This window comes from Toxotes jaculatrix, chromosome 3, assembly GCF_017976425.1.
Source record: "Toxotes jaculatrix isolate fToxJac2 chromosome 3, fToxJac2.pri, whole genome shotgun sequence".
In the NCBI taxonomy this organism is placed as follows: domain Eukaryota; kingdom Metazoa; phylum Chordata; class Actinopteri; family Toxotidae; genus Toxotes; species Toxotes jaculatrix.
In genome coordinates this window covers 7541670-7562568 of record NC_054396.1, presented here as the reverse complement: position 1 = coordinate 7562568, position 20899 = coordinate 7541670, and the positions used below count along the sequence as shown (strand labels likewise).

Below are 20899 nucleotides of genomic sequence, written 5' to 3'. Positions count from 1 at the left end.
TGCCCCCCTGGCAGTACTATTAAGAGGATCCTGCTGTAGTCTAACTGCCTTCCTGCAGGATCCTCTATCACTGCGGTGTTAGTCTTTCAGAAGCCTCTGACCAAACACACAGACTCTTCATCACACGGGATGAATGGCAGCGCAAAGAGGCACTGGTGGGCTCAGACAGCAGGAATGGAGGTGTCATCTCATTTACCTTGATTTACATTTCATGTGTGTGTTATTTGCGTAGGTCACACACTCTGCGCTTCAGTTACACATGGGCTGTTAGCTTTTTATTAAGGTGCCATGTTTGATGTGTGCTGTGCTGTTAATGATCCAAAGCAGGGTTTTATAAATACATAATGATGTTTACCATGAGATTGTTAAGATTTTCTCATTAAAAGTACCATATTAAAACCAAGGCTTGTGGGGTTTAGATGTTTAATCATGCCTTTAAGATGGCATAATATCTGTTGATGAAAACTGCTACACAATTACAGTCCACATCAACATGTCGCAAAACACAAATTCTGACCGACACACACCGACGGTGGAAGCTTGTCGCCACCCCACCATGAAGCTCCATGTGAATGGATGGAGGTCTGGCTCATCTGCAGTGCGTCGGAGTCTCACGGGCTGGCAGGGCTCCAGTCCTCTGCTCGCTTATTCATCTCTTTCTCCCACAGCCAACATAGTCTGACACACACACAAACACACACACACACACACGCACGCACACAAATACATCTGGCACACACTCTCCCACCAGAACAATATCACTTGATTCACATAATGTCACTAATCTAAAACAAACCAAAATTCAGAGGCACCGTATGATGGGCACGAAACAAAATCTGCTAACTGACATTTCGAAATTAATCTCTTCATGAAGTTAAGTGCAGAGCAGTGTACAATCAAAGTCCATTAGAAGTGCAGCACTGCAAAGTCCATTGGGGTGATTCCCAAAGGTGCACAGAGAACAGACTAAACTCAACATCCTAAAGAAAATATTCAGCCGTGAGAGTAAATTATGCATACAAATGTGCCACAGGTTTGAAGAAATGCTATGTAGATTTGCCAGTTAGGTGGTTCAGGGTGCGGAGGAAGTAAATAAATAATCCTGTTTAATAATTCATTGAAATTCATGTTGCTTTGCCTCCAGCCTTGAGAGTATTTAGAATGCAGCCTGCAAGGGCCCTGCTTCTGACTTGTGGTGGTGTGTGGTAAGATTATTGAAAACAGGGGGGAAGCTCAAGCACACACATATCCACATGCACACACACACACACACACAGAACTACATATATATATATATATATATAAGTATACCGTGTATCATATGTTCTATAAAATAGTGAAAAAGGACATCCACTGTCAACATCTTATCCCCTGTTTGCTCCATTTCTCCCCGGAATGACAGATACAATCTCCAGAGTGTGAAGAGAAGTTCACACAGAGCTTCAGGCTGGTGAATACACTGAAGCTGAGAGGGATGGTAACGCAGGCACAGGGAGGACTGCAAATTGGATCTAAAAGTCTTTCAGGGGGAAGAAAGGGAGAAAATCAAAACAGAGAGGAGGGAAGAGAGCATAGCGAGTAAGAGGAAAGGAGAGGACAGGAGATAGAGAGGTGCGGGAGAGGGAAGGAGGCTTAAGGCTAGTGATCCATGTGTGACCCATTCCTGATGATGTCTTTGCTTGATAGAATTACACCAGCAAATAAAATGATCTTATCTCACTCTGTCAGGTTGTGTGTGTGTGTGTGTGTGTGTGTGTGTGTGTGTGTGTGTGTGTGTGTGTAGACTCAGTGTGGTCACACTGTCCAATTCAGTCTCATCTTTACAGTTCATTAATATACGAATTTGTCTGCATATCTGTGATTCTCCCCATTATTTTTGGATGCTGTTCTTACAGTTAAAATGCTGTGACAAGTGGATGTGGCCTCTGCATATTAAGCACGTGAATGACTGGAGGGGGGGGTGATGATTAAGAGACTATTGTGAAAACAACATCTTCAAGTATTTTCAGGGTACAGCTAACATTTTGGCACCGCTGCCAGTCTCTGTTAATGCCTATTAACAAGACAAAGTTAGCAATTCTTTTGCATTTTCCCCTCAGTTGACAGCTAAGGAATGAATGCTAGGGTTTGATTAAATTAGAAGGAAAAGTACACACTGTGATTAAGGACTACAGTGCTAGGATTGAGATATTTACTGATTTCACAGAGTAAAATGACTATAATAGAAGACTTTTGGCACCAGTGTGGCTGTGTGTGTTCACATGTGTTGAACATATCTACTTAAACCTAGCTGCCTTCTCCAAACTGCATTAACATTAATGCTAGTGATGTAAATACTGAAGCAGGGCCTTAAAACACAGTTGCCTCATTAATAAAACCGGCCCAACTTTTTAGCCTGCAGCTGTTTCTTTTAATCACTTCTCCTGTTAAAATGGAAGCTTACACTTTACCTGTGTGATAAAATATTTTGTGAGGACAAATGTGAATGAGGCAGAGTGCATAATCTGTTAACTACTGATAAAATATGCAGGTGGTTCAACAAGTGGCTTCTTCATGCAAAACATGCAAAACTCAGTGCTGAAAGCTAGTGTGCAGTGAGGCATTCAGCAGGTGGAGCACTGAGTGCAAAAGACAGTTTTCAACACTTTACAGCAAAATGGACTTAAGCAGTGCTCACATAACCAGACCGTCAGAACAGCTGGACAAAATCATAACTGAAATGGCAGTATTTAAACTGTAGTTACCTCAGATCAGCACCAAAAAAAGGAAAGCCATATGTACTCAGCAACCTTATTTTTTTACAGATCTTTTAGCAATATTTTCTAACTGAAATTCAAGAGTGATCGCAAAATCACACTCACAATTTCTGAATAATTATCTGTGTTTGAGTTCTGTGTTTAAAGATTCAAAATACATTATGGCAAAAGAAAAGAAATCCCAAGAAAATTAGTGACAAGGCTATGCTAGACTATTGCTAACAGACTTGTTACCAAGCTTGAGGTTAAAGCTACCTGGAGTGCAGCATCATATAACATAACATAAGCAGAAGTAAGCTGTTCTAACTGACAGACGTGTCTCTCTAGAAGAGAGATCAGCTAATACAGAACAGTTATTATGCACTTAATGTAATAACCCCGTGTTACTATATGATGATGATGCCATCTACACATTTCTCGATCCGACTGACGTCTTTACAATTATAGTACAGATTGTGTTAGCCTGCCATGGAAGTGACCTCTGTACACACTAAACATAACTGTACAACAGGGTAAGGCCATTCTTTACAGTTCAGTGTAAACTGTTATGCAGCTTGCAATGTTGATCACACATATGCCTTTATTGATGTTTAGGCCTTGTTCCAACTCCTCCTCGCATTTCATCTAACACGCTGCAGGGCCTGAAGGTGGAAGAGGGTCTTGTGTTGTTGCCAACATCCACCCAAGCTCTACGATAATGAGCTCTACAGGCCCTAAACCTGACCCAAGCATAAAAAGCTATCAGTTAAAAATAACAGCCAGGAGCAGTGCTGTGGTCAAAGCATCACATGGCGTTTCAATTGTTTAATATAATCTTGGAGAAGCATAACAGAAATGCAAATCAAGCTGTGAATCACCACATGAAATCAAGAAACCCATGGGATATCTAAGGATGATGGATATTTATTCATGACAGGTGAGTTTGTGCAGTAGGCCTATGGCCCTGCAGAAGAGCAGAGCTTATAACTCTCGGCTTCACAATGATACTTTCAGAGAGCTATTCAAACCTTTCCACGTCCTCTGGTTAGAATGCAGACGGGTACATTAGAAATGACTACAGCATGTTCAGCCAATAACCTGTGGGCAGCAAATCAAAAGGCTACATGCTCAAGCACAGACACGAGCTATTGTGTGCAAATTCCATCAGCATAACAATCTCTGTGCTTTTAACGAACACAGGCGCAGCAACAGACGAGCCCCCAAACGACAGAGTCGGTGCCGAACATCTTTCACTTATCTGTGGCAGCTCTGATGTGTCATCATTTGGATTAGCCTTGATGTTAGATTGGTTTACACAGCTATAAATTTGACACTGCATTTAAATAGGTGCCTGGATGTAGCAGCCATCATTCACTTTGCCACAGCCCTGTGGTGGCTGTAATCATTATGACACAATATGGCTACATCCGTTTTTCTTTTACCCAGGCTAAATTGCTGTTTATGGCAATAAGAAGGCTTCTATTCCCAGAGGCCACAGTTAGTCAGACCGGCTCTTATTGTTTTACTGCTGGGTTGTGGTGCAGAGCACAAACACTGTCACCAACCAACAGCAACCCCCACACCCATGCCTCTCTTCTCTGTTGGTTCTCAGAGCTATTATTTTTATCTGAAAACCTATACGAGGCTACAGAGAGAAACGAGACAAGAGAAAGAGAACGAGAGGGGAAGAGAGGCACACAGACAGATAGACAGAGCGGAGCGGGAGAGGAAAACTGTGATTCTTCTGAAGCTGTGATCGATGCTGCCAGCCTGTGTATGCGATGCAAGTTGCCAGCAAAGAGGAGGGCTCTATTGATTTGCTCCTATATTTCAATCAAAAAAGTGGCTTCTCAAGCCCAGATTTTCCTCTGTAACTCTCTACGAATTACCAGCCTCTCACTAAATAAAGACTAAAATGCCAAATGTCAAGTATAAGCATGTTTGAAAAAACTCCATCTTGTTGTGCAGAGACAACAAAAGACACGTTTGTGTGCACGACTGGGACATCTTTGGCATGGTAATGATGTTTCATGTGGATTTCCGACTGCTGCTAGCCGATGGCTATAATCTTCTCATGGGTATTTGCAGCGTGCCTCTATCCACATCATGCACAAACATGTCAAAAAGTGAGCAAGCAGCACAAAAGGCAGGATCAGATTTAGAAATTAATCTTTTTTTCCTGGCAGTTTAACTCTGTGCTTGTTCTCCGGCAGAGATCGGAAATATACCAGTCTGCAGGTGGATTATTATAATGTAGAAGAAACCAATCTCAAGGTCAAAGCTAATATTATGATGGCACATTTAACATTTGTGCAGATACCTACAGGGGCCTCTGCTATAATGAATTAACCTCCACAGTAAGTGTTAAAGTGTGTGTCACTGTGTGTGCGTGTGGGATACACCTTGTGTATGTGACCTGTTTCAACATGAGTGCAGCTCTAAATATTATTAAGATGAGTCTTGCTTTGTTTGGTGTCTTAGTTTTAGAGGAAATGGATTCATAAGGGAGTCAGTGATCCAGCAGCGGGGTGAGCTCCCACAGACAGACAGACAGACAGCTGAGATGATACGCTCATGGAAAGAAAGCAAAGTAAGTAATATAAACATTAAAAGATTCAATTCTTCAGGTGATGAGAGAGAACAGGAAACAGAATGGATTGAATTTTATTACAGTTCTACAGCAGAATATCTTCTGTTTATTCTGGTCAGCAAAGCATATTTGCAGATTTGTCAGCCACCCACAGACAAATCTGCATCACAACAGGACGAAGCATGGTTCCGTATTGTGATTTCCAAATCAGCCATCTGAATCCTGGCCAGAGCGAGCTCTTTCAAACAGTCTGTCTGCAGAAAGTACAATCAAAATTCACTCTGCTCTAGCAACAGTGATGTTGTTTCAACAAAGCAAACCAGTCACTGCTCAAGAGGTAGCAGGTACCACACATTTAGCAGAAATACACCTAGAAACCATGCCTGTAAAATGACAACAAGATTAAAAGCAATGGCTTCCTCTAGATCCTAACTGAAAGTTTCATTGGAGAAAATAAATGCAAGCTCAAACAGAGACACCTAAATAGGTGAGGCAACAATCTATGAAAAAAAAAAATATAAAAACAAACAAAAGATAAACAGAGAATGGTGAGTTTCAAATTAAATGAGGTGATATGAGCTGCACAAGAAATGGTTCCCAGCGGTGGGCACCCACAAGTCACTGTGAGTGAGCAAATAAGACTGCACACAGCCCACTTTTTTAGATCAAAATAGACAGCAAATTGATACAATCCAATACAAAAAAGCGTCACCGCCATAGGAGATGCAATTTCGGCCCCTTTTTTCCATGATGGAGTCAGGATTTGTGTTTCTATTTTCTTTTATGGTGCCATCGTTTCCCAAACAGTTTCTTTTATGTGCCTCAGAGCCTGGTGAAAAATGGCAGGGATGTTGTATATCTTTCAACACCAAGGCTAATCTGCAGCACACACACACGGTTTATATGCTCCTGTATACGTCACTGTAGTTGCATTCATTCATTTGCTATTTAAAACTGTGAAAAGCAGCAACTGTGAGCTCTTGCTAGCACCGTGGTAGCACTGAGCATATCAATTTTTACTAGTAGGAGGTATAACACTGTGAATCCTTAAGATGCATTCTAATGTATACTGTCATGCTCCAGTGCAAAAAAATCCAGTTTCAAACAGGAACTATAAGAAGTGTCGAACCTTCACGTTGCTTTCATTCAGTGTATTAACACCAAAATGTGGAATTTCATAAATTTGTTTTTTTTTTAATATATTTAAAGAGTCCGTGGCAAACTGAACTTTACAGTTAAATCTGGCTGAAAATATGAATCTGAAATGTGAGCTATTTTATCTCAGCTGCTAAGGTGAAGTTAATGCCATTATTTAAGTGATGAAAGTAGTTAATTAATATGGGAATACAGAAAAGCCTTCTTTCTGTTTTACTGACAAGTTTACATCTTTACCATTCTAAACAGACATGCCCCTCTCGCTCTCCCCCCACCCCCTCACCCTCGCTCTCTCTCCTGGTGTGCTGTATATCGCTCTCTCCCTCATCCCTCTCCTTTGCTTACTAATGAGCCGTGAGATTGACAGCTGGATTACTCGGCTGGTTTGTAATCCTTTAATTTCTCCATTTAAGATAATCACCCTCTGGATGGAGCACTGCCTACAAACACGTACACACACAAACGCACACAATACACAAAATATACTATGTAGATATTTAAATAAATAACTGTGTGCGTACGCACTTGATGAAAATAGAGAATATGATAGAGACCAGAACATGCTGGCCTCCTGACTGTATATAGATTCCCAGCTTTTATCCAAAGGACTGAGTAGAGCACAAGCCCTTCTCTCTGGCGAGGGACCTTTTTGATATTAGAGTTTGTAGAACAAAGGCATCTTGACAGTGTAGTCTTTTAATTAAGGCAATAGAATAGCAAAAGCCCCATGGCTTCTGAAATGGTTGTACACTACAATACACAGTGGCCCTCTAGAGATGCATTTAGCGGCATCTTAGGAGGATCCATGTGTTGAGTCAAGCCAAACGTAAATCATTTTGATTGGGCCGTGTTTTTCATCTCCTCCAGTGCTACTGACCGAGGATATGAGTGCTGGAGAACATGCGAGGTCAAGTGGCAGCGCAAGGTCAAACCGCTTGGCCATAATTCATCAATAAAGTGAGAAGCTATATGTCACTTTGAGCCCCTGAATTAGGAGTGAAGAGGGGGTGGGGGAGGAAAGCAAGGAGGTACATACAGCTGAGAGAGAGAGGGCAGCTGGGGTAGACAGAGATCCTCCTTTCCCATCACTCAGCAAACTGGAAAATATGCACATGATGGATGCAAGAACTTGGTGTGCCGAAGAGTATTTGGTTTCAAATGTGGACGACTTGAAACTGTGCTAGAATAAACATTTCTGTCTGACACGCTGGAGTTTGTGGTGTGGTTCACAAGTGGAAGCTGAGTTGAAAGGATGGTGCTCGAGAACGCCCTCAAATGTGTGATCTTGTTTGCCTGCCTCCCTCTTCTCTTGCCCTCAGTGTCCAAATCTCATCGTCCTCCTCCTCCTCCTCCTCCTCTTCCCCCTTCTTCCTTTCTCCTTAGGGCCCGGAAGGAGGACTGAATGGATCTGAAGATTCATGAATCCTCTCCTGATAGATATCCACTCCAGAGTAATTACAACAATCACAGAAGTGGCACATAAGACTCTATAAACATTTAGTCTGGGCTTGATGGAGACTGACAAGAGAAACTTGAATGTTAAAAATCACATAGGTAGACGGATGTCTGGAAAATATCTTTAGTGCATATGTGAATTCTTGCTTCTTATTTCCCGGTGTAGTTTATTTCTTGGAAGCAGAAAACTTGAGAGGTCTCAAAGCCACACAGCTTTGAAAAGCCACAATTTCAGACTGATGATAACGGAAATAGAAAATTGGTACAAACTGAGCTTTACCACATTATTTTCAGACTGGTCTGGGCTGAGCTTTTACTCTCTCCTTTTCAGTTTCTTTCTTAGGGGTTAGTGTAGTTAAACCGCTTTCTTATTTTGCTGTTAATTGTAATAATCATTATCTGTCCAATAAGCCACCTAAATGACACTGAAGTGAGCACTGTCATGACAATGCAAACAAGCAGGATAACATGCGAGGGAATAATTTGAGCTAAAGAAACACCACTTCTGTACTGAAGACCTGATTTGTATTCAGATGAATGTAAATCCTGTGAGCCTGAAGGAGGGGAGAAAAATCTCTGTAATGAACTGGTAGATCCTGGGTTACACTTACAGCTAAAAGGTGAAACAGAGGTCTCCTAGTGGGAAAATTGTTCATTTCTGCACTGCAACAAAAAAGCAAATAGAGTCTTAATCAAGGCCACTGATCATTAAAGTGCACAGAGATGCAGAGCACTAATACACATTGATTGTGAGACAGGGCGGTCAATTAAAAAAAGGTTTTCGATAACAAATGCAAATAGTATTCACACAATACAAGGTCATCAGTGATAGATAGGGTGCTTTCTTTTACTTTTTAACAGTGCATGTGAAGAGAGGCATCCATCAGGAGGGTTGAACTGTAATTTGGAGACACCACTTTAAAAATTTATCCATGATTTTTTTTTTTTTTTTTCTAAATTTGCCCTTGTCTTAACTCCTGAGATGAAGTGGTAAGTCTCCACTTCCAACATGGTCCTCTTTCTTATCCGTTAATCCCTTGCCAAGGACTCTCTTTTTGGCTAACACCATCACAAGGGCCTCTTTTTTTTTTTTTTGTTATAATCACTCTATGATTTAACCCGCTGCCGCCAGCTTTCTTTGCCAGATGCTATCGGAGGTCTGATAATATCGCGGTTAGCTCCGTTTGAAGGTCAGAATTCAGGGCATAATTAGCTCACCTCTATTTTGTCAGGAAATGTAGATCTACTGCATAATCTCACCCGGAAGAGTGCAAACAGACAGCGCGCACGGCTCTTTTAAAATGCAGCCGGAGTGTAAGGCGTTGGGTTCCTCTCTGACAGCTTCTCACTGTATAAATGCAAGGAGGTCGAGATGAATTACGCCTGTCTCTCAGTGGGCACCAGATGGGAAAGCTAAGGAGCTATCTGTGTTGTAATGAAACTCCATGAGAGTACATGCCATGACCCAGTGACCAACCATCAGACTAAAGCTAATACCAGTACACAGCGAGAGGAGATCAGTGGACATCCGTGCACTAGAACTAATAAAATTCACATGGAAGCCCTGACAAGAGGCAATAATATTTCTGCTGACAGCCAGTTTCCCATCTATCAAAACCCCGTTTTTACTTACTACCTCCGCTGAGGAAATGACTACAAAACAGGATGAAAAGCATTGTGCTGTGGCATGTACTATATCTTGGGTGGCTGGCTTGATGGAATTGGCTCAGCATGTATGTCATGTTGTAGGGAGTTCGAGGGATATAGGAGCGTATCCTAGTTTGGTGAGAAGGCAGGCGAGATAAAGAGAAATGATGTGGCTCATCTTCTGTACCTGTATTCTATCAGCTCGCCACAGACTGCAGGTCCTGGCTGCAGAGATGAAAGACTCTCTGGAGGACAAGAGAGACGTTCGTGAGTCAGAAGGAAAATGGCATCCCGCTTATCAAATGCCTGGAAACGTAATCCCCCACCACCCCCACCCTCCTCAGTTCTTGGGTCTGGACGTACTTATGAAAGCCCTGTCACTTTGGATAGTAGGTTAGGAGTCAGAAGTTCTCCACAGCGCAGCGAACACACTGAGCTGTGCTGTTTCAAAGCAGATATGGCTCCTTGCCAGATTTCCCTGCTGCAGTCTAATTGGGGTCATGTTACAAGTCATTTTGTGTGTGTAACTTTTAGAGATGGAATTAAACAATAGGAAATCCATGCTGAAAGCATATAGCTGATGGAGGCATGATCCGCCTTAAATTAATCTTTTAGATTAAAGTACAGTGTGCTAGTCTTTTCTTTCCCTGCATGCTGTGTCTCAGTTATGAAATAACTGCAACAGAAAGACCCAATTTTAAAATTAAAAGCCCTGGGATGAAGGAAGCGAGAAGAGACACCCAATTGTGGATTAGTTCTTCATAGAGTGAGTCCAACTCCTGTGATTCAAGAGACAACACAGGCACCAGAAATAAAAACATGCCCACTCTGTTTTAAAGGTGGAGCTGAGGTGGCAAAGCACAGGCTTGATGAAATGATACCGTACGACTGATTAAGAAATAGACACACCTCTTGTAATGCTGTCTGCCTGGAAAACATTTAGTTACTATCATTGTTTTTTATTAATCTCATTCGCCTACAACAAAGTGGCCCTCTGCTGTATTTCTCAAAGCCTCCACTGAAAGACTGAAATCATTTAAATCCTGTAAATCTATCAAAGCTATTTTCTTTGTCACAAAATGTTGGTGACATAAGGAAAAATATGCAGTCAGACAGGCGTCTAAATCATACAGAGCTGTGTTGTTCACTGCCTTTCAGGACTGGCGAGGGGCAAAGGGTGAAACTCATCACTGCTGTCTTTTCAAATATGCGTTGACAGTGACTTAAAGAGACACTATCCTGACTGAACTCTATTTCAAATCAATTTCTTTTGTGCGGAGGCCACATCCCCTTGTCCGTGTTCCTAGGTGTCTGTTCCGGCTCTTGGAGCGAGGTGATGGTTTACACAGCGATGTGCAATCACTGGAATATTTCTTTTCATGGCTTATCTGCCCACAGCGGGAATCTGCACGGACCGCGACTCAAGGCCCGGGCTGTCTGCTCGCCTGTGTGCCACAGCCTCCCCCTCCAATCCTGACCCAGCTCTCAGACAAACATCTCCGTGGGAGCATGGGATGATTTATTCAGCTCAACTTAGCGGCAGCATAGAGATTTGTGAGTTAGTTAAACAAAGGTCTTTTATGGTCAACCACAAAGCCAGAACAGCCTTTTTAACCTATAAAGCTGGCAAAGAATGACCAAAGGGGGCAATGAATGATGCATTACAATTCAAAAATGACCTTTCAAGTCTTGACCAGATACTTCACTTTACCTACAGGGAAAATATAGAAAGGAAGTAAGGTTAAAAGTGCCACACCACTGTCAAAGTAGTAAAATTTATTTACAAGAATTCATGCATCATTTAAATCACTGCTGCCCATTTTCAAAAACCTGCTGCTGCGTTTCAGATTGTTGAATGTTTGAAAGAAATAGTGGAAATTTTTTACCTCTTGAGGACTCTAAAAACATTTTAGAATGAAACAGTATGAGGAGGGAACATCACTCTCTGCTTAATGGGGCATTTATTGCCCATGGGGGGGATGAGCCAAAAAGGTGGGGAACCAGCAAAGAAAGGATTACATGCTCCTTTGTGGGCTGAGAGAATTCCCCTCCATCATCGGCTCTAACTATGTAACATACTTTTAATTTTACATCAATGCTGTCATGTAGTAATATAGATAAAATTGCAGGCAGGGGTGCCCTCAGAGCCTGGGTGTTTAAGGACCCGACCATAGCCTGCAGCATCCCTGGTTTGATTCTCGCAGGGAACCTCTGTTGTATAAAGTTTGCAGTTCAGTCCATACTGAAATAAACTGAAGCCAGAGACTGCCTTATAAAATGGAGGAAAACAGGTCTACAGTGTGATCGCATTTAAACATTAAAGTTACTACAGTGTGCCTCGGGACATGGACAGCACCAGTATGAACCTTTAAGCAAATACATAGCTCATATAGGCTACAACACATTCCATTAACTCAGACTGGTGTAAATAAATTTGGCATCAAAAACATTATGTAGTCACTCTACTCTACTACCCACACACCATCAAAACAACAAAACAGAGGACAAACAACTCTCCCCTCCACCTCAGCATGAAAAGAGCTGCAGTCCACACATTGTTCAGTGACGAGAAACAGAAACCTGGTTCACACTGCACCTGCTGGGCCACAGCTCTTTGGTCCTTTCCCCATCGCTCACTGTCCGTCTCTCCAGGGAGACAACGGCCACGGCCCACAGGAGTCCGGCAACCCCCTAGCCAGCTCTGTAGCATCCCAGACCCTCCCACATCTCATCCACAGCCCATTCATTTTCTTGGAAAGTGACAGTTTCAGGTTATACATATTGTGGTGTTAGTATTAAAGGCTTCCTCCCGCTTTGTGTCCCACTGTATAGAAAACAGACCTTCAGTAAGGCTAGCCATGGCACATTAATCATTGCATGAGGACTTAAGCTGCTGCAGCCCATATCCCTCTGAGTGGCCAGTTGGGAGGACAGCATGGCTCTCGGATTGATTTTCACAGAACAAACACAGAGACAGACAAAATGAAAGTGAGAGACTGGGAGCAAAGGTAATATAAGATCAAAGCTGATGATGTAGCACATAAGCTAAATCAAATTGATGCAGCTGAGCTCGTATTTATTTCTTTCAATTGAAGCATTAGCAGTTCATACAGCATGCACAGCAGGACACGTCACATGTGCGTGCAACATATCCCCCGCTCCCTCCCTACCCCCCGAGACAAATATGTGTGTATTACACAAAAACAGAGGAGGAACCAACATACGTTATCTGTCTAGACACATCACTCTCTGTTAACATTGTTTGGGTCAGTGAGGACGCCTCAGCCCATTTCCAAACAGGCAGAAACCCTGAGCCCCGAGCCCCTTCAGGCAAACTCGCTCCCCGCTGACCGGCTGCACTGTCCTTGTCAGCCTCCTAAATAACAAAATAACCTCCAGAATAATTCAATTGTTTTGCTCACAGCCGGAAAATGCTCAAACAGCTGTTACAATGAGAATGCCATTTCCTCCTGGCAAATAGCATTTCATGTAACAATAGACAAATATTTGGCTATAAAAGCTAAGTGTCAGGGGAGAGCTAAGCTTATTGTACACTGCCGCTGAGCTGTTGCCCACAAGTGTGAGTAACAGGCTGGAGTAGGTTACAGGGAAGAAATGGAAGGAAACGTGTAACAACCCAAATACAGCGCTCTCAACTCATATAGTGGAAACCTACAGAGTAAATCTGAAAAAGTGCAAAATGCTTCGGTATTCCTCTTCTTGGGGGTAAATTCTTCATCTTGTAGTTCTAGGAGCTTAAAGCTATGCATGTAATATGGTCTATGTTATAGATACACATACGCTGAAAGTCAAAGGTTTTGTTTATCTGTCAATTATGCAAATAGGGACCCTGGGACATGGCTGAGAGGGATTGTTTTCCATTATGATAAAGATTCACCAGCAAATGGAAGAGACACTGAAGATACTACAGCATAATTTCACAAGGCAGGAGATGAACCTCACAGCTGATTCAGTACACTGCCTGCACTGAAAAGAAATGGAGCGAATGAAAACAGAATTGAATTCCTCTGAAAAACAGAAAGAATAAAAGGGCTGGAAAATGTAGTACAATGAACACTGGGAATAAAGTAAAAAGTTTTGGGCTTCCAGCTGCAAACATGCAGAGCAGAGAACAGGCTATTTAAATTAGTCTGCTCTGTCAACCTGCTGCTCAGTCAATCAAAAAAAGAAGATTTCTTTTTTTTTTTTTTACTGCAATCAATGCAATTCAGGTGATCATTCATCAATGACAGAATGAATTAAACACCTGCTGTCACGTCACATCTATTCGCATCGTAAGATTTCTTCAACCCGAGCTCCAACACAACTGGATTCTTCTGCGTAACTATATGTACGCGTGTGTTCAAGATGAGCTCCTTATATTGCACAGCCACAACCAGCGTGTGTGTCTGACCTTCTTTAAGAGTGATGGAGAGCCACGCACCGTAATATATGTCCCCCCAGACTCACATGTACACACACACACACTTACTCACTCAATCACACTGTGAGGTTGGGGACACATCTGGGCAGGGAAAAGAAAATATCGCTAGTCAATAAATGAGACCCAGCAGCGGCAGACTTACCTTTGAGAATGCTCTGTCCGTGCAGTACGTCTCTCGAGACAATCACTGTATAGAAGTTCTGGGAGAAGCCTGGTCTGCACGGGGGTTTGAGGGGCTGGCCTGCCTTACTCCCCTGAGGAATTAAAACAAGACGGCATGTTAAGCATTGGCAAATTGACTTGCGGGCCATGGGGTTACAAGCTGATCTCACAGCCTTTTCAGACTGGTATTGAACTCCACAGTCTGGCTACCGTGAGCGATTTGCTTCAGACTACAGCATGTTGCACTCACAGTTAAAATCCTCGTCTGAAGCTAAAGACACCTGCTTTAAACCACTGTAGTGAAACACCAAGTCTCATGGAAGACACTGAGAGTGAATAACATACTTTAATTTTACAGTGAACATCATTAAATCGTCTTTATTATGACAGATGTGTGCTGTCACCATCACATGTTGATTATTGTAAACATTATGACACAAGTGGTGGAAACGACAGTGACATGATAACCATTATGAAGATGATAGCTGAGGCTAGTATGACATGTTTAACTGAAACACTGAGTATACACTTACTGCTGATTAAAGTGTGACAGCAAGAGAGACACGGAGCGTGTGTATGTGTGTGTGAAAAAGACCGAAGAAAGAAGTATAATGTATTTAAGTGCACAATTTATACATAAGCACAGCTGAAGCACACAGCAGGCTCTACATTCTCCACAGAATGCAGTTGGCAGCGATCCACTTCATTGGAGGATGCTTTTTCATAAAGAAAACATATTGCAGTTTTTCTGCATAATATCGGCAACTTAATATCTCCACGACTGCACAACAGCAAAGCTCAACGAACTACTACTACTACTACCACATACATCTGGGAAATAAGACAGATCGTAGTGAATTATTTACCCAAGTTTGCATATAAAGTAACTTAAGCTATTCATAATTGCTTATTTCCTCCTTAAATCGCCCTGCGTAAATGAGCACTAAACCAAATCTCCAAAACGTCGACCGAGACATTAATCCTAGAAATCTAGACAAGGAGAAATGACAGTGCGTAAACGTGCGTAAACGAAGTTGATCGCAGCCAACACAGCGAGAAGCCCCCCCAGACACCACTGTCCTCTGCAATAAAGCACTGCAGTTTATTTAAGCGAGAGGATGGGGATGCTGATGAACAGAGTTGTCGGTGACTTCCCCCCCCCCCCCACACCCCCCCACCACACTTAGACAAAAATATTCTCGATCTTAAACGTCGCCGGTATTAAGCTCGATTACGGGCACGGTGTTGCCTTTAGCGCAACACTGCGGGGAGAAAGTGAGCCTCTCACAGCCACTTTCGATGGCTCATGCAGCGCTCTGCAAAGCCCAAGTAAGCACTACAGCAGTGCAGCACTTCCTCGGCAGCCCACTGTTAGCCGAAAAGACAAGAAGAAATTAACTCATCTTACCGAGGATGCGCCCACAAGTAAGGTGCACGCCAGGATGACGCAGCCAACGTTCATCTTTGCAAAAGCCGCGTGTTAGGAAAAAAAAGGGGGGGAAGAGATGAGTCTTGTTCACCAAAAAAAAAAACACCTCCGTAATTCCGTGTTTCTTCTTCTCGGATGCTGAGTGAGAGACCGTCCCTACTTGTCTGGCGCAAAAGTGCCGCTGAGACAGAGATGCTGCGCTCCGTCCAGAGGAAGCCGGTGCCCATTGGTTAACAGCGTCACTACAACCCCTCCTACCGCACGGCAGAGCAGGCATGGCAGTGTGCGCAGTCTGGAGCTCCAAACGACTCTCTGTAATGATGCCCCGTACACTTCAGGGATCTATTGGTAGAGAAATGCATTTTCCAGGCTATTTAGATTCATATTTTGACTTCAAATGGAGCAAAGGCGGGTCTGACGATGTGAGTGACAACCAACCATCCGAGTCCTTTCATGTGTCCATCAGCTAGCTGGTCTATTGGAGTCTATTTCACACCTCAGTTACCCCCTCTGCCCCGACCCATGGTATAAGAACGGCGAGAGCTGCCGAGTTATTAGTTTTTTATTAAAGCTGCTGTGATAGACCACTGCGGGATAAGACTTTGATGGTTAAATGTAAGGCTTAAATGAAATTAGCCCAATGAATCAGTAACCTGTGCGATGATCTACAAGATGTATATGTCCATTTTATCAAATGATTTGGTCCAATTTTCAGTCTTCGTGTCTTTTTAATAAAACAGGTGAACATTTTGTCACCGGTGTTAGAACAGAAATAGAATTAGTATTAAAACTTAGAGGGGGGAAAAATAGACACATAGATTTACAGTTTCAGTCCTTTAAATATTAACTGGTCTCACAATTTAATAATGTTGACATTTCTGAAGCTTCAGATGAGTGCCTCAATTTCCATATCTGAGAGGTCATGACAATTTAATCCCATCAAAAGGAATAGGACAGTATTGCAGTGTCAATCAACACAGCCCAGTGCCTGCCCCTGTCACTGCCATTCACTCTGCTGCTTTATTTTCAGCACTGACTCCGTCAATTTTGAGGGGAAAAAAAAAAACTGCCTCAGAACAGTATTTTTTTTTCCCAGTTTCTTTACTTTAAACGGTATCTTCAAAATAAACTCCTTGAGCCTGATAATTAAGAAGTACTTCTCGTCTAGAAGATGACTAAAGCTCAGTGGGTGTTTCTGTTCAGAGGGCAGGATTTTTTTAATGTCAGAAACATCAGAAATACACTCCACTCATCTTTCCTTCAGGGCATTGTGGTACTTCTGCTTTTATTAAACCCTGGGAAACTTGGCAGAGGAAATGTAGACAAAGATTTAAAACTCTCGCCTTCTACAATAAACAATGTCCCTAATAAATAGCATCATATCTTTGTACCAGTCACTGTCATTTCCTCAGATGGGAGCAGCTGCAGCTGCTGACAGGAAAAGAGGGTTAGAGGGAAAACTTCCAGTAAAGAACATGACTTGAATGTGACTGAAAAGGCACACCCTCATGTGAAAAAGACTTTTTGCCAGTTGTCCTATTGTATCTGCATACGTTCAGAAGTTTGAAGAGGCCGTTGAAACTGCTGGTTTAACCTTAAAACTAATTAGCAACAACACAGCACAGCGCATGAAGTTGCCATGGCTGGGTGTCCCCTCTCTGTCTGAGATACAAGCTCATCTCTCTCTCTCTCTCTCTCTCTCTCTATGCTCATATTATCTCTTAGTTGTGGTTCTTGAACATACCCCCCCCCCCCCCCATCTGCTGCCACAGCACAAACTCAATGATATTCATGAAATTATTGTTTTGCTGAATTAGTACCCTGAAGAAGGAGCCCAGCTGATTCTCTGCTCAGTAAATTCTGCGTGGCTGGAAGGTACCCTGCCAGTTTCAGAACGCAAGTAAATTATTCCTCTCAAGTATTGAGCATTTTTGCCTAATAAAAATACCATCTGGGCACTTGAAGTGAATTGGTTTAAGGCCGTGCTGAATTATTAAACAAATCTCACAAAATGGGTCCCAGTTCTCTTTTTATAGGGGGAAAAGAAGTTACCGTAGGAACACCTAGACCGTATGGGCTGACAAGTTCCACTTTTCATTTGTTAAGTCATGAATAGTTTTTTCTCCTCTAGTGCAGGCATGACTGCACAGTTATATGTTTCTCACAAGCGTCTTTCAATTTCCTGCTTGTCTCTCGCTCCCTCTCTCTCTGCCCCTCTTTTTCGGCGTGTCTAGACACCGTAAGCAACATTTATTAAGAGACAATACTTTCATTCATAAATTTTGTATGGGACCTGCATATTTACAACAGCACAGTTTTTTGGGGGACTTGCATTTATCACCCAGGCACAAATTTTGTGCGGGCTCGTTGGGAATTTAATGATCCTGCTTGCATAAATTAGGGCAACCACTACATGATTACTTAGGTCTGATACCAATATAATAATGATTAGGGAAGAAATTTAACTTACTTAAGATTCATTTTCATGATACACTTGTTGCTCAGCTTTAACTGTTTCAGTCCCAGCATACACACCAGTGTTGCACCCACTGTTTAAGTGAGGCTTGTGTATGAACCAGTTGGTGAATCTCAGTCAGAAAACATATTGTCTGTGAATATTCTAAGGCCTGCAGGTCATGGTTATCCGAGAACAGCTGATTCGAAGGCAGCTGGACATGGTTGTAGATCTTGAAAGTCAACATTATGAGTAACTCTGATCCCTCTGAGCAACACGAGCTGTCACATTTTATTCCAAGCAACGTGTGCTCATCAAAGAACGACAGCATCTCGTTCTCGTACTTAATGGGCGGAGAGGCTGTAAACAGGTTTTTGTAAACTTGACCCTCGAGTCCTATTAAGTCAGACAGGTTAATGGCATAGTTTCACTTGAGGGAAAACTGAGTCAAACTTACTTTGTGTTAATGTTTGTATTTGCACTATCACACCATTATTTTCTGAAAATGTTAATTATTGATTGGGAGGTTAGTTATCAGTTAGATACAGCAAATCTCAGCTTTACAAGTTAATAGGTGTTGAACACTTTCATCTTAGTGCCATCACTTTAGAGCCAGATTCAGTTCAGTCAGTGCGGAGGCATTTGATTGTTCTGTGGCTTTGTGTTACCATAGGTTCATGTCTGCTGATGAGTATCTAATTAGGCAAAGGAAGTAATGTGTCATGTCTTTTGTACCTATTCTGTGAATGTTTACACCTTTGCTGTAAAATTTCACACAGGAAAAGAAACTTTATTTCTTTAGTTTTGTGTCTTCAGCAGTTAACAGAGACTGCAGCCAAACAATCACGTAAGTGCCAAACCTAATAATGATATGACGAAGGTAACCATTGTATAGGAGCTGCTCTGTATGTAATTCATTTGTTATAAGCCTACCAGCTCATTACTCATTACTATTATTAAGCCTGTCAAGTAGATAAATGTAGCTGATGAGACAGCAACCGATATCATACTTGAACAGATAATTATTAGGCCTACCACACACATCAGGTCTCGTGTGAACTCTCCCTTGAACAGACGTATTCACAAGGTGTGAAAGCCACTCAGAGTTCACCGCCACGGCGTTCACTGCGATGCCACAGATGATGCAACTATTGCATCCGTCGACTGTGCGGGGAGAGCAGAGCCGTCGATGTGAAACTTTCCTCTTTGCTGACCGAGGAGAAAACTTCACAGACATTTCCAGAGTTATATGACATCATGGTAAAATCAACAAACCTCTCCAGATGAATTTACTCTCTCAGAGAGAGGAGAGGATAGCATTTCAAAAATGTACTGTGGTACAAAGCCTCTCAGAAATCTTGGGAATTTTTTCAGGTTTTTCAATGACACAGACATTTCAAAGGGAAACAAGGCGGCAGCCTCCAGCAGTCTGAACCGAATCATGGCTATTAAACAGAGGTGTGGACTCGAGTCACATGACTTGGACTCGAGTCAGACTCGAGTCATGAATTTGATGACTTTAGACTCGACTTGACAAAATGTAAAGAGACTTGCAACTCGACTTGTGACTTCACTTGGACTTGAGCCTTTTGACTCGACAAGACTTGCTACTTTCCTCAAAAACCCAAAGATTAAAAAGGATGTTATTAAGGAACGCTCTGTATCTTTCTTTGTATGTGTGCGTCTGTGTGTGTATGTGCTGTCTGCACAACATCCAATCAAATTAGATCAACGTTGTTTTGATCCGACAGCATCCATGAAATCAAATTGCAGGACAACCAATGAAGACGGACTGTCAAACAGCGCGCTAGCTGGAAAAAATGATACCAAAGATAGTTTCGTTCGGGTATAAAAACTACGAGGTGGTCAATAAAAAACGAATTGCAGTATGCAAAACATGTGGCTCGAAGATTACAGATGGAGACGCAACAACTTCGAACTTCGTTCGACATCTGAAGTTGCACAAAGAAAGGTAAGTTCTGAATGAAAGCTTGCATTTATTGGCTAAGTAGCTAATTTTTCTTTGCTGTGTAGCTAAATCATTGCAAACACGGTAATTTATTGCGTCTACTGCGAGTTCACTCCCTTATTCATACCTTTGTTAAGTATTTTTTTAACAGGGCTATGGTTGAGGTACTTATACATAACATTAGTCAAGGTATCACACAGTAGACGGCGGTTAGCAGCAACGCATATTTTAGCCACCTACAAAGAGGCAAACCTAATAAAATCAAGGTCACTTTAAATGTGCGCTATATTAAGAATATGTGTACCGTTTTAGCTTGCTGTCAGACGGATTTTTCCGACAGGAAAACAAAGTTATACCGCTCGTTGTTCTTACTCTCCAGCAGTCCATTGACGAAAAAACAAGTTAGCTTGCACACGTGAGTTGCTGGTCTACGTGCTGCAACGTAACACACTAAAATACAAAATATATTATCACACAATGTTAAGATTGATATTAATAATATGAGTAATTAAGAGTAGTTTCAATACAGTTCATGTGTGGCTATAAGGGATGTTCTGACATCTGTTTAATATGCTTTCCTCTTACATAATATATTATTGCTGTGTGGTTAAAAGGACTCGAAAGGACTTGAAACTCAAAGTGTAGGACTTTGGACTTGACTTGAGACTTGTCAGTCTTGACTTTGGACTTGACTCGGGACTTGCCTGTCTTGACTTGGGACTTGACTCGGGACTTGAGGGCCAAGACTTGAGACTTACTTGGGACTTGCAAAACAATGACTTGGTCCCACCTCTGCTATTAAATAATTTTAGTGACCGTGTATAAAGCAGAATTTTTTTTTTGTTTGTTCGTTTTTTG

The 20899-nt window shown here is 42.1% G+C and overlaps 1 protein-coding gene across 1 annotated transcript in view; it reads right to left on the bottom strand.

Annotated features, from left to right (window-relative positions):
• cdh4 (cadherin 4, type 1, R-cadherin (retinal)) overlaps positions 1-15697 on the bottom strand; it is a 201106-nt gene extending 185409 nt beyond the window's left edge. The window contains exons 1-2 of the mRNA XM_041035025.1: positions 15597-15697; positions 14169-14280 (exon numbers count right to left, since the gene is read on the bottom strand). Coding sequence (XP_040890959.1) covers positions 14169-14280; positions 15597-15650 — 166 coding nt within the window. The 5' untranslated portion in view covers positions 15651-15697. The remainder of the gene's footprint in view (positions 1-14168; positions 14281-15596) is intronic.
• Between the last annotated feature and the right edge of the window lie 5202 nt (positions 15698-20899).